Raw genomic sequence first — 14838 nt, 5'->3', positions numbered from 1 at the left:
ATTTTAAAAATTTTGTTTTACATAGCAGGAAATATTATAAAATTGTATACGAAGCGGGAGGTTAGAATTGTACAGTTGTAGTGTAGGTGTAGAGTAACCTAACATTAAGAGGTGTATTAACCAATGTACAGTGCTTACCTAGCCGGGTAATTGATGATAAAATAGTGTGTGTGTTTTTTCAAGTTATGTAAATAAAGTAATTTTAATGTTCCTAGTTCTTTAAGATATGAAAATGGAATTACCTACTCCTCCGCCAGGTAGGAAAATTAAATATTTTAATTAGGAGGTTATGTTTATGTGGTATTTGACAAATTATATTATTATTTTCAGACACTGAACTTAGGAATATAATTGACAAGCTTGCACAGTTTGTTGCCAGAAATGGGCCAGAGTTTGAACAAATGACAAAAAATAAGCAGAAGGGCAATCCTAAGTTCAGTTTCCTATTTGGAGGGGACTACTATCATTATTACCAATACAAAGTGACTACAGAACAGGCCCGTTAGTATATAAGCTTCTAAAAGAAACCTGAATAATAAATATCTCTGTACTTAGTGGTTTAATTTTTTCTTAGTTTTAAAACAAAAAGAATGTGAAAGAAGAGATCGAGATGTTTCTCAAACACCTGCCACCACTTTGAGTTCAATATTGATGTCTGCTGTTCAGGGAATTGCTGCCCAGCAAAATAATTTGCAAAATTTGGGAGTGAATACGCAAGCTCAAGGTTTGAGGCGTCATCTTTTTTTCTTGAGCTCACTTAAATGTTTCCTACTATAATTGGAGTTGGGTTTGGCTTACAGTTGGTACTGCCCTCCAGTGGCTTGTTCAACAGCAGCAGGTTGCAGCTCAGCAAAATGCACAGGCTTTACAACAAACACCGTTAACACAGATTCAACCTCCTGGTCCAACTATAGAATCTATCGTTCAGCAGCAGCAAGCCTTACATGAGCAAACGGCCCAATCGGAACAAAACTTGAATGCTCAACATATGGTATTTATGAAATGGAGTGTGTATAAAAGTAAAACTTCTGTATGGAACCTATCTTGTAAACTTCTCGTTTCTTATTGGGCTTTGCTTAGAAAGCGAAATAAACCACTCTTACAGTATACTCGTACACGCTTCGTATCACTATTTTTTTTTTATAGATCCGTGATTTTTCTTTAACTAGTATAATGCGCTAGTTGGTAAGATTCCTTACTGAAGTTTTACCTATTGTAATTATTTACTTAGGAAAATGCAATTTTACTTTCAAAGCGAATGGTAATTTGTAAAGTCTGGTATTCAGTTCTTAAGGCTAACCGCCTTTACTTTCTAAACTTTTACTTTTTTTTTGCTAATGGAATTTTTTCTTGGCAATCCTCTACTTGGAAATCATTCATTTACCTGGATTCTCTTACCCGATTTGTTACCGCTTCACTAGCGGTGAGTGAAGCCAGAAATTTGGGTAGTTTTAGGTTCTCAGATTGAACTAGTTATGATTTTTCAAAAAAATAATCGCTTCAAGTCCCATCTTTCGAAAGCTGATCGATGTGATACTTCTTGCAAGGTCATACAAATGTTCGCTTCTAACACTCTCAGTAAATCAAATCAAATATTTAGCAATTAGTTGAAAATAAATCTCTAAATATTTTCGCTAGTGAAAATGTGTGTTGACATTTTTATACTTTATATTTAGTAATAATATCCATTGTAATAAAAAAGAGCAAAATATTATGTACTTAAATCGTAAGTATTCTTTGTTTTTAAAGAAGGGTAGATTCCTGAAAGTAGAGTGAAAGTTAGAATTAATTAGGCCTTGTTAGGTGGGGTTTAGAAAATTAATACATTAATTTTTATGAATTACCTAATGTTGTTTAGGTTCTTCTTCAACAACAAGAGGCACAAGTGGACGAAGCAATAAGGAAATCTGAGTTAGAGTCGCTGGTGAGAGAAGCTGATGAACTTGGTATCAATTTAAACGATCTAGATTCCATTCTTCAACCTATTATCGATTCTTGCACCAAAGATTCTATTTCTAATGGAAAAGCTTGGATTTTACAAAGAGCAACTTCAAAATCAGTAAATGATCTTTTAGCCCGCTGTCTTTTGTACAAGTAAGCTATATAGAAAGTTTTATTTAATTTAATCGTATTATAGTTTCTTGATTGTGACATGTATTTATTTAGTTTACCTGGAATTGCATCCTTTTACATCACGTAGAATTAAAAATTTACATTTCTATAACAATAAAATTGAACTTTGATCTAAAACATATATAATATATATAGAATTTATTATATATATAGTATCTCCGTATAAAAAACTTACTGTTTAAAAAGTTAAGAATAAGGGTTGATTAAAAAACAAAAGTTACACAAATCAGATAGTACCCATCATATCATTTATACTTCAGTTCGTAATTTCAGTTATATAAAAACGTTCGATAAAGAATGTGTTTAATTGACATTTTATTACAGTTGATATTATTTAAGTAATTGTGTGTGTTGCAATAAATTTTCATTAATTTTGTTCAGAATTCATTAGATGTCACAGACCTTTACGCTGCCCATTTTCATATACAAAGTATTTATTCAGGAAAATGTAGCACTATTTTAACTTCGTAATAAAGTACTCATGCACATGCTTTTAAAAAGATGATAAAAAATTGACGTTAATTATTAAAAAAATGTATATGTATAGATATTACCGACATTTTTTTCAACTTCTGATTTAAGTTTTTTATGTTGTGCCTACTGAAATTTCAACCCTCAATTCCCCCCACCCTCACAAAGTCTAATTTCATGAAATTTAGTTCAAATTTATGGATCTTCGGCCTCTACATTGAAGTTATCATTTGTTTTATCTTGGCTTCATATATTTTAATTGTGCTCATTAGATTTTGTAGAATAGTTCCTTTAGAATGTATTGTGTAATTTAAAGTAACTACTATTCGGTAAAAATTCTAGTTTACAAGAAAACCTATGTATATAATAGTAAAAAAAAAAGTCATTAAATGTTAAATATTAAATTGAATTCAGCTTCTGACTGTTAACGAATGTATGTCTACTACATTTACACATACAGCTTTACTTTGATAGACAAACTTTGTTTTTTAATTATTTATTTATTTTTTTCTGATTAATAACATGTAACATTTAAATCCACATGAACAGACGTTAGGTACAGTAAACAAACATTTGCTTGTTGAATTAAGAGAGTGTTTGTATAATTTCTGGAAGGTGAGATCATTCAGGGTCCATGGCGTCAGAAATCCCTACAGAGAAATGATTATGTTTAGATTTGGTTTTCAATTTTCTTTTCTAGAACCTCTTACAGTTACACTGTCTTTAGTAACGAGTGAACGCTGTGCGGAAACTGTCAATTCTATTGGTTCACTATTTCGTCCTAGAAAGATTTGTTACTGGAAAAAGAGGATAAGAACTAAGAGCACTGTTTGTTCATAAAATTGTTTTCAACTTCTGAAGTAATAATAATGATTTCATGCTTGATACTATTATTTTATCTTATTAAATAGAATTAACTTCGGGGTGATACACATTTCGCATCATTTATATTGTGGTATCTTCAGTAGTTAAATTTTGAAGTTTTACTGCGACTAAACTCAAAAAATGATAATTGGAATTTATTATTTGTCATTTATTGAACTTATTCAAAGTACGTGTTCTGACAGCAGTTACCATCAGTTTACAGACCAGGCCTTCATGTGCTGTCGAAAATATGATTATTCATTTTTTTCTAACAATAATATTTTTTTTTAAAGGGTTCTGGAGCCTGACAGAAAATTTACTCACAAGCTGCACATTATCTACCTCGTAAACGATATCCTACATCATTGGTAATTTGAAAATTTGATATTCTCGTTTTACTGAATATTTGCGTTTTATTGTTATAAAGAAATTAAAATTTTTATTGTTTTAGCGTAAGAAAACATACAGAAGAATTTAAGTTAGCCATCGAGCAGGTAGTGGTACCAATGTTTTCAAATGCATCATTAGGAGTTACCGAAGATCAACAAGCAAAACTAAATAAGGTGCTTATGTTTTTATTAATAATGCTAAATTCCTCTTTCCTAAAAAAAAGAACTCCTCGCTTCTAATTACTGCTTATTAAAAGAGTGGAATTGTTTTTATTTGTAAATGTTACAAACTGTCAGTTTATTGATTCACAGCTTTTGACCATTTGGGAAACAAAAAATCACTATTTCTCTGATGAACTAGTCAGTCAGCTAAAAGATCCTAATACGTCTTGGACTAGATATAAAGCACAGCGTGTTGTTGATCATTCTGATATAGCTGAAGCGATTAGTGCTGGCACTAAATCAGCTCTTACAACGTTTCAGTCTCAGCATCTCGCTTTTGTGTCACATGCTCATCGTCAGATACAGGTAAGTTAATGAGGATTTCTGTAATTAATTACTAATGTAAATTATATCGATATAATTATCCATTTATTGTGTTGTTTGTACTGTCCGCACCTCTCCAAATATTCTATTTCTCTCTTGCAGTCGTTGGAGCAGCAGAAGCAACAGTTGGAGGCCCAGCAAAAACATCATCAGCAACATCAGCAACAACAACAGCAGCAAGCTGCAGCTCAGGTAGCAGCTGCAGCAGCCGCTGCAGCGGCTGCCCAGGTAGCAGTCGCCCAGGTTGCCCAAGTTAATGCAGTACATTCTGATTACAGTCAGTACTTATTTTCGTAAAATATTAATTGTAATACGTGCTTTTTTTTCAGTAATGTTATAGTAAATAACAATATAACCTTCTGTTGATTGGTTACGCAAATAATAATGCAAAGACCATTGAAGTACTTTCATTTGTGTAACGGGTAGTACCGTCTTGCAATCTTTCAATCAAACGAAAAGAAAGTAGTGGTGTATTACACATTTTTTGTAGAAAATATTTTTTACTCGCTTTATTATCATTTAAGTTGGACGCCTAATAAAACAGGACCTTATCATAAAGTGGTCCCATCAAACAAAACGGTTACTTTAATGTAATCCCCTAAGCTGCACGATCTAACTCGAATCCTTCTGGTCACTTTAACACACCTATTCAAAACAGTCTGTGACATTTCCGTCAGCAAAAGCCGATTTCAACGTATATTTATCTCATCTACTTCCCATTCCTTAAGTGTGGTATTCCAAAATTTCCTATCGCCAGTTCTGGGTTAGTGTACGGTTTGGATGAATCAACATTCGCTATTTCATTATTCAGAATATCTCTCATGTCCAGGGATCTAAATGAGCTGTAGTGCGTGTCTCGTGTTTCCTATTGGAAAAGCTTTGTTGGGTCCTCTGAACCATTAAATCCTTTCAAAGCAGTCTGACTGTTGGAGAAGAACCTTCTTTATCATCGGTAGTTTTCTAACTACCCCCTTATGTTAAAGTTGGAATCACCATGACTTCTGCTTGAAACACAATAGTACAGTGACAGTTGTTTTGTTTATGTTTTTACTTTATGCTATTTGATTGAGCTTTCGTAATTTAATTCTTTCTATAATTTTCGATTCAATTATTGTATTGTAACTTTTGTAAACATAATTTATTACTTCTATCTTAAAGTAATTATTTTCTTTCAAAATTCCAAATATTCATATTATGAACTCTGAAATGGTTTATTAACTTAAGTTCAGAATTGCTGACAAGTTTTTGAATTTGATTTTCACCGGAAATTTATGTTTTCTTCCCTCATTTTTATGCAAAAATGAGTTTATTTCGAGTCATTTTGATTCAAAGATTGGTTTCATTGACAAAGAGGAAGAGGAGGAGTAAAATTTGCCTCGTAACTTAAAGTATATTTCAATGGAAGCGTCTCAGCGAATGAGCGTTTAGTATAAATGTTTTAATATAAATTATAAATATGTCTGTAGGAAGACAGAATTGCAATAAATAAAAAAGTGTAAGAATTTATGACATATTTGTTTTTGAACTTTGCAGCCAAGCACAGTCTACCACAAGAGCATGACAGTGGAAGTTACGGTCCGCCACCCGCTCCTCCTGCTCCGCACATTGGCAGCCTTGAACCACCAGGCACTTCCGAAAGGCCTCCTCCGCCTCCTCCCTCTCAGTCTCAGACTGTTCATATGCATCACCATCACCATCCACAGCAGCAACCCCAAGAACACTCCCAAACACAACAGCCACCCCCTCCACAGCTTCAGCCACCTCAGCCACAATTACCTCCCACTCAACAAGCTGCAGTAGAAGGTAGTTTGGCTCCTCAACAACTGCAACCGCCGAATAACCAACAACCACCACCGCCCACTGCACAGCCGCCCTCTCAGCAACCTCTTGCTTCGCAAGCTCCTACTCAGCCGCCGGCTCCCCCAACTGGCCAGCCACCTTTTGAACTGCCAATAAACGTGACTCAGCCTCCTCCAGGATTCTTTCCACCTCGTAAGTAAAACATTTAGATTAGTTGTCTTCTTTAGGGAAGAAGTAATATCTCAATTGTGAGTGCAGTGTATTCGCTTGCGGAGATCCAGGGTTCGTGTCTAACTATGTGCCATTAGATTTTCTCTTCCTTCTTGTGAGCCAGTTAAAGCTTACTGTCTGATGATGAACAGTCTGATGTTTCAGCGAGAGAACGCTGCCTGATGGCAGGCATTGTTGGAAGAGGCACGGGTCACCAAATACCTCAGTAGTTGACAAGTTGATTAATTACCGCAGTTGGTTATTAAATAACAAATTTAGTTGCTTAAAGTGTAATAATCAATATCCCTCAACTCGCAATAAGTGTACAAATCATTACAGAGCAATATTTAACATTTAAAAATATAATGTGCATGTATGTGTTTTTTTTCTGTAGCTCCTGGAGGTATTGAACTACCAGACTTAACAAGGCCTCCACCAGGCTTTCCTCCGGTTCAGCCAGAAATTCAACCAGAAGATTTATTACCGTCTTTACCATACTATGACCTACCTGCAGGCTTGATGGTGCCACTCATTAAGGTACTTTTCTTTTTGCTGGATAAACAAGATTGGTAAAAATATTGACTTTCACTTTCTAAGTGTTTGTAATGTAAGCAATTGTAATTAATGATTGTATTTTTCAAACTTTGAAGAATGGGTGTAGCAGTTTTCGGTCCTACTACCGCCACAAACATGCTTGCTTGAGAAAATTCATGGATTAATAATTAATAAATGAATAATCAAAAATCCGGAGCGGATATTGGTTATGAACTCTGCAAGTGGGAGATCCCCAGTTCGAATCCCGCTTAAAGCTACTTTTACCCATCCTTGATATCTAATTAAATGGCAGTTGGACGTTAAGTCTGCCTGAAAAAATAGGCGATAATTTTACTTTACATAGTCAAAGATCCAATACCGATGTGCAAAAAAGAGCTCTTAAAGTTAGCTTCTCAGATCATTAATCTTGCAATTATCATCTTATTGATATTTCTACGGAATGTACAATTTCCCACTCCATTGGAATTTTCGTCATTCCAAACGGTGCGATGAAAGAGAGTTCTAAACCAATTTTACCCAATTTTTATTTTAATTTTTAAGTAGTTTTAATTTTTCATTTAAAAATCTATTTCGAAAAATTAATGGTTTGCATTTCTTTTTCTTCCCAAAAGAAAATGCTCGAGGAAGCCAGATATTTATTTTTACTAGAGTGAACTTTAAAATAATTTTTGACTTTAATTTAATTTTTGTTTTTGTAGCTGGAAGATTTCAGTTATAAACCATTAGATCCTGACAGTATACGCTTACCGCCACCTGCTCCTCCAAGTGAGCGATTGTTGGCTGCAGTAAAGGCTTTCTACACCCCTCCAGGACATGATCACCCCCGAGACAGGTTGTACAATTGTTTTTTTATATTGAATTTGAGATGAAATTTACAATAATATATGTACAGTTTAAAAAAGTTGGAAGTATATTATATAATTGTAAATACTTTCCTTAAAATAGTCCTTAATTCATGTAGTTGCTAGCAGTTTAAATGCCAACTGATGGCGTCCAATTTTTTTCACGATGCTGGGTAAATACTCGTATATTTGAGCCGTCAAGGGAATTTAAGCTTGATTTTCGCACGACATGCAAATGTCACTACATTAGCTTTACCTCGTTAAGAGCAATTTAATAAATATGAACTTAACTAACTTGGACAACTAACTAACGTATTGAAGTTGAACTTGACTCATTCCCGTTTTAAACGTTCTGTTTTAATTTCGATTTATTTTTTGTTGGAAATTAAAATAGTACCGTCATTTTCAATTATCTAAACAAAAATACACAAAGTTGCAGTTGTATTGTTCAGAATTAATACTTGTGATTTTGTATTTATAGCGATGGTTGGGAAAAGTTGGGGCTCTACGAATATTTCAGAGCGAAAGCAGCTGCAAAGAAAAAAAGGGAACAGGTAAATATAAAAATTTCATTATACTATCCATCTCACAAATGATTAATTTAATAAATTAGTAAAAAAATCTTTATTGAAAGAAAAATTAAAAGATTATGTAGTTAATGTTTATTATTAAATAGATTTTAATAAAAAAATGATTGATATAACTGCAAATATATATAATATATAACTCAGCATTTATGACGCAAACCATGGTCAAAAGTTGTGGTAAGTGTTGTGTAAGACGAAAAAAAGATAAAAGTTACCCCAAGAAGTACTAACAGATGCAACAAAGTGAACTATTGAAAACACCTAGAGAAGTAGAAATAAGAATTGTCAAAAAAAAAAAGGTTACTTACAAATATAAATGAAAATGTAAACATTTTTAACATTTTAAACGCGTAAATGTAAACATTTTAATTAATTATTTCTAAGAGAAAATTAAGACAACCATTCACTTCGATTCCAAACAATGAATAAATCTGTTGCTGATAATGCCAAGAGTAACTTAGTCTGATTTCCCACATTTCTGGATTATCGGAAATAAAAGTAAAACACCATCTCAAATTAGTGCATTCCGTACATGACATCACTCATCATAAGACGTTGGAAGAAAGTATTTGTTGCCAAAATACCAGCGCGTATTTTGACGATCCAATTCATCTAATCAAGACTTAGTTTGTATATAATGTAATTTCAATATTAACTTTTCATAGGAAATAGAAGAAGGTATAAGAGAACAGTCGAGATCACCCACTCCTGTAAGGAGTTTTCATGATAACAAATCACCACCTCCTAAGAGAAGATATAGCAGGTTAATTAAGTTGTACTTATGTGTGAAGTGATGACTCTATACATTTTATTTTATGAAATAACCATTTTAGTTCATTAATGACTATTATTGAATATATTATCATTTTTCAGCCGATCGCGAAGCAGATCACGAGATCGTGAAAGAGGTGATCGTGATGGGTCAGGCAAACAGAATCGCAAAAGAAGACGATCTCAAAAAGATCGTTCACCACATGTACAACAGCAAATGCAACAGAGGGCAAATAACAGTGTCGGAAATAATAATGAAACTCAGCACGGTAGAAGAACTTCTGTTGGGTCACTGCCTACACAAAATTCAGGATCATCATCCACCCCACTCACGCCAGGCGTTGGAGGGTCGGATTCCGTTGGTGACAGTAGTGACTCTGCTAGGGATAATAGAAGTCCTACACCTCCGTCATTCTTGTAAGTGCACTTAATGAAATGTTTCAAAATTTCGTGCAGTGAAAAAAAAAGAAAAAGTTGAATTATTGTAGTAATTTATTTTCAAGCTAGATATGTAGCTTGGGAAAAAGTATTTAATGCTGCTTGTGAATGATCAAAAAAATTTTTAACTTCGATCAAAAAACAGATAAACATTTCTAGAATATTAGCTAGTAACAGTTTTTTTGTTTAATGAAAATACTGTAAAAAGTAAAGCTTTGTGACAAATAAAAAAAAAAATCAGATAAGTTCTAGTAGTGAGTGGATGGAAAAAAACACTCATTAAATGCAGCCATTTTATCAAAATGACTATATTTAATAATAGTAATAAAATCGGCTACATCACCTTAGCAGTAGATGTGCCAAAAAATTAAATACAGAATAATTATTAGGGGGAAGAGATTAGTCTAGTTTGGCAACGAGGTAGAGGACAATTGGCCAGAAGTCCCGGATTAAAATCCAGGTGCACCTCCTTTAGGAAACTCTACAGCCCATTTTCTGGTGATGGATAATGTTGTCTGTAGAGAGAGTACGTTATCCTAAGGCCGGTTGATTCCATATTCAAAATTAATTATTTTACATTATTCTTTACAACTACACAGAAAAAAGTTTTTTTAATTAAAAAATATATTTTTTTTAAAGTTTTGCTCTACTAACACCATCAATATTTTCAAACATAATGTGAAAAAAGTTTCAAGATATTTTTATTTTTTTCTCTCTTTCAGAGGTGTTGGGTCATATTCTAATCAAATTTCTGAAGATAGGCTATCAGAAGCAAATAAAGGACATCAGATGTTAAGGAAGATGGGTTGGTCTGGGGCTGGCCTTGGGGTTAAAGAACAAGGAATTGAACAGCCAATCTCAGGAGGAGATGTACGTATATTTATTAACGTTTATTAAATTAATTACTAATATTTAAGAATGAAGATTTCATAGTTGAAATCTATTTTTGAAAATATTAATACCCGTATTAATATTTCTAACCAAAGTTTTTGTTTTTTTGTTTTAATAAAAATAGTGAATAATTATTTTTGTCTTTGTAATAGGTACGTGACCGTATAGACCAATATAAAGGTGTTGGCATCAATCTCAACGATCCTTACGAAAATTTTCGTAAAAGCAAAGGCCAAGCATTTATCACAAGGATGAAAGCTAGGGCCGAAGAGAAAAATGGACTATATAATTAATTTTATTACTCTAACTATTTTATTGATGCGTGAATGCAAGTGAGAGTGTGATTGTAAATGAAGACAATAGAGTGATTTTTATTGTTAGTATATGAAATAAAGGATGAATGTACAGTTTTCCTTTAATTTTCAAATTGTAACTCTTCTGATTTTTTTTTTTATTTTTTTTTATTTTATCGAAGGGATTGACAGTATTTCCACAAAGGTAAATTTATGAAATTTTAAGTTCGATAGATAAAGTGTCATAATCCAGAGAAAGAAGTTACCGAACTTTTACAAGTACCTGATATTAAAAAAAAACGTGCAAAAGGAGAAATCAACATTCAATTTATTTTTTTAAATACACGTGGTTGGCTGAAACAAAGAGAAAAACAGAAATCTTCAAATATTAAATCTTATTAGTTATAAATCATCGACAACTCCTGGTGAGCGAAATCAAATAGTTTCTATTGTTTAAGAAAAGTTAATTGTAAGTGAGGCAAGTATACTTTTTACTCACCCATTTCAAATAATGCCCTTGAATAGTTGCATCTTGGACAAAGTTGTGAAAACATTTCCCTCATGTGTACAATATGATTTTTTTTTTTTCTGCGATCGTTTCAGTAATTGAAGACAAACTTCAAACTTATTACACTAACTAAAAGGCTACCCTCGAAGGTTTGTTGGGTTACTAAATTTAGGATTAAATGGATTAAATTGAGTTTACTAAATTAATTCAGGCTTCTCCCGAAGGTTTCCACAATGGTATTATCCTTAAATTGAGGGTATTACTGTTTTGTTAGTAAGTTATCTATTAGTTTTCTGCACGTGATTTAATTATAGGAGGGGCATTTCAATGCTATTTAAATACAATAATTACAGCGTGTCGTTAGACTTACGAGGTGTGAATATTAAATAACGAGACTGATGCTGCTACAGAAGAACTATGCATGTGCCAAATCCTAACGACCGACAGCTGTGCAGCGTAAAGCCTTCTCTTTCGAGTGCAGCGTCTCACGTGTTTGTAGAGAAATCTGTCTGACCGGAACCGTCGTTTGTGTAAGAGGTGTTAGTTTCGTTTTCTCGAAAACATGATACTACACATGTAGTAGAATAACGAATTGTGAAATTTTACATGAAACTGGGTAAAACCGCTAATGAAACTTATCTTTTATTAAAAGAAGTTTGAAATTTGAATTTGTGCGCAAGTTTTTGAGTGGTTCAAGCGTTTCCAAGATGGCCGAGAAGACGTCGGAGTTGACCGCCCGGGTCGCCCTTCCACGTCCAAAACGGATGAAAATATCGATTATAATTAATCAACATTACTACCGAGAGGTGCTTGCTCAACTCCGTAAAAGAGTAAGGGAAAAATCGAGCCGATTTGTGGAAGAACAAGTCATGGGTTCTCCATCAAGACAACGCGCCGGCTCACACTGCATTGTTTGTCAAGACCTTTCTAGCCAAGTACAACATCCCAGTTTTAGGTCATCCGCCTAATTCGCCTGACCTGGCCCCATGTGACTTTTATCTGTTCCCAAAGTCAAATCTGCATTAAAAGGAACACGATTTCAGTCCGTTGAAGCTGTGAAAGAAAAAGCGGCACGCGTCATGCAGGTGCTCACAGAAAAAGACTTCCAGCACTGTTTCGAACAATGGTAAATTCGCATGGAGCATTATAGGGATATGGGGGGGGGGGTGTATATTGAAGGTGATAGTAACTAAATATGTATAAATTTAAAGTAAAATGTTTTATAGCAATAGTCTCGTTATTTAATAGCCACACCTCGTTTTTACTGATCAGTCTAATTTTTTTAATATTTAAAAGTTATTGATAGTCTATTATTTTATGTTTAAAAATCTATTTAATTTCTAATATTAAATTATTTTAGTTTCAGTTTCTTATTTATTAAATAATTTAGAAGTGATGTAAAAATGAGAACTTTCCAATTAAGCTCACCTAGCAATAGTGCAAAAAGTTTCAAACTCTAGAGATATTTTAATTTTCTTCAATATTTAGTGTAATAGTAGGTCCATTAGGGAAAAGATTAACTCAGTATTTAAAGCATTTTATTCCAACGCGGAGCTCTCGGATTCAAATTTAGTTGTTACAGTTTACTGAAAAAACCCCAATGAATTTGGTGTCGTCGCGACTTAAATTAAAAAATAATCGGTCTATTATTTAGCGATTGCAGAAAAAAATTATTTTCTCTCTGTTCCTTTCCAACCATTTGTATTTCTAGGTACATTCACAACCAAATGAACCATTTCTATTATAAGGACAAGGGATTAATAGAGAATTATGGAATGCATTTCTTCTTCGTGTAAATTAACTTACACAAAATATTTAATATGATTAGGAAAACTCATTGAAAAGATCAGCAGTCTAACTTAGAAAATGTGTTTCTACTCTTCCAAAATAGATTTGAATTAATTCCTAAAAATCAATCATTTTATCTCATACTTATCAACTTGTCTAGGTCGAAATGTTAATGTCAACTAGATGCTCCCCATAGTATTAACAATGTGATAACAACAGAGTTTTTAATGAATAAAACAAATTGTACGTGTTCGTTAAAATAGATTGAATCAGTCTTACATTAGTTAATTGAATTTTAACATTAGCAATTTCAAGCGGAGAATACATGCAACAGGTCTCTTGAATGAGTTTTTATTAAAGCTGAAGCTTTGGAACGAAATGCTAGCATTCCTCCGCTGTAATTTATAGACATTTGATTTTTTTTTCCAAAAAGATTCTTGTAGAATTTGATGGAAAGAAGTGATTTATTCTTAAGTCATTCATTCATTTTTACTTTTACATAATATACTTTTTCTTTTTTTGTTCATTGCGATTGAAAAGTTCGATTAACAGTCTTTAATAGTTCTTTGCTTTAATTACATTATCTTGAATACGGAAATTACTATTATAACACTATCCTTAAATGATTTTTTTATTTTTAAGTTCACTTTTTCTACTTTACCGTATCAATTAATATTTGATATTTTATTATACTTCATTTTAATTTTTCGAATTACTAAAAGCTGTATTTTATTTAATTTTTATAGTGATATAAATTACAGAACTGTTTTTAAAAAAATTCATGATCTAAGATTGATCACATTTTAAGTGCTTCTTTTAAACTTTCTATACTGTTATAGAAATTCGGAACATAAATATAAAAATAAAAAGCAGTTAATTAAAAATGAACATCTTTTCAAAACGAAATTGTGTATTGTGATGGTGTTTAAGATCGTGCAACTATTTTATTATAAAAGTGTGAACGTAAGCGAATATCTACAGTAGACTGAAATCTTTTGAAGTTAACTTCTCCTGGTAAAATGATAGACCCACTTTAAAAACCGCTGCTGGAGCCGTCTTCGATAAAGTTTCCAAAACAGATATAATTGTTGAGTAATTCCAGTCAGTTGCTGAATTAACCATTTAGAGAAAACCTAAACTCGTCTCCCTCAGAACCGTCCCACTTTCTTCCTCTGAGAAACAGTTCAAAACCTCAACACATACCAACACAAGAAAATTAAAAAAAAAAAAATCAACGACATTTATGGAAAATATTTGGTGCCCTGTCCAAAAAAAAATCAAAGGAAATTGAAAAATCGATTCAGTAAAGGAGCATTTTCAGTCATCTGGCTTCTGGTGACTGATTAAACAAACGTTTATTTATTTACCCTGCAGCCTTTAATAAGGGTTTCTTATAGGTAATTATTCTATCCCGGGCCAATTATTTGTTGCTCAATATTTTCTATAAAAATAACTAAGTCAGTAATAAAATTAAAACCTCAACTGCTTAAATTAAGATGGGATGGATTAGCTCAGTGGTTTACGTGCATGGTTTCCCTTTGGAGATCCAAAGTTCAAATCCAGTTGCCACACTTAGATTTTCTCTTTTACATCTTACAGCTAACTGTCCGGTGATAAATGAGCCGTTTATTTTGAAAGTGGCATAAGTCACTTTGTTTTTAAGTCGAGATATTTAAGGGTTTGCGTTTTAACACGTTTAAAAATATGGATGCTAACTTTCGAGAAGATTTACTTGCATTTGTTATCTCATGA

General features: G+C 32.9%; 1 protein-coding gene across 1 annotated transcript; it reads left to right on the top strand.

Moving 5' to 3' along the window:
• The first annotated feature begins 75 nt into the window (after window positions 1-75).
• scaf6 (SR-related CTD associated factor 6) lies at window positions 76-13456 on the top strand. Its single transcript, XM_074120909.1, has 17 exons — window positions 76-257; window positions 331-501; window positions 575-724; window positions 801-991; window positions 1859-2094; window positions 3762-3836; window positions 3920-4031; window positions 4170-4385; window positions 4506-4680; window positions 5937-6395; window positions 6808-6950; window positions 7667-7800; window positions 8292-8364; window positions 9063-9160; window positions 9271-9585; window positions 10329-10476; window positions 10650-13456. Exons 1-17 carry the CDS (start codon window positions 227-229, stop codon window positions 10788-10790), a joined length of 2868 nt encoding a protein of 955 aa, XP_073977010.1. The 5' UTR covers window positions 76-226; the 3' UTR covers window positions 10791-13456.
• The last annotated feature ends 1382 nt before the right edge of the window (window positions 13457-14838 follow it).

This window comes from Rhodnius prolixus, unplaced genomic scaffold (assembly GCF_049639745.1).
Source record: "Rhodnius prolixus isolate KJV_2025 unplaced genomic scaffold, Rpr scaffold_2, whole genome shotgun sequence".
Classification (NCBI taxonomy): Eukaryota; Metazoa; Arthropoda; class Insecta; order Hemiptera; family Reduviidae; genus Rhodnius; species Rhodnius prolixus.
The sequence above is the reverse complement of the archived record's forward strand: the minus strand, read 5'-3'. Positions and strand labels throughout refer to the sequence as shown.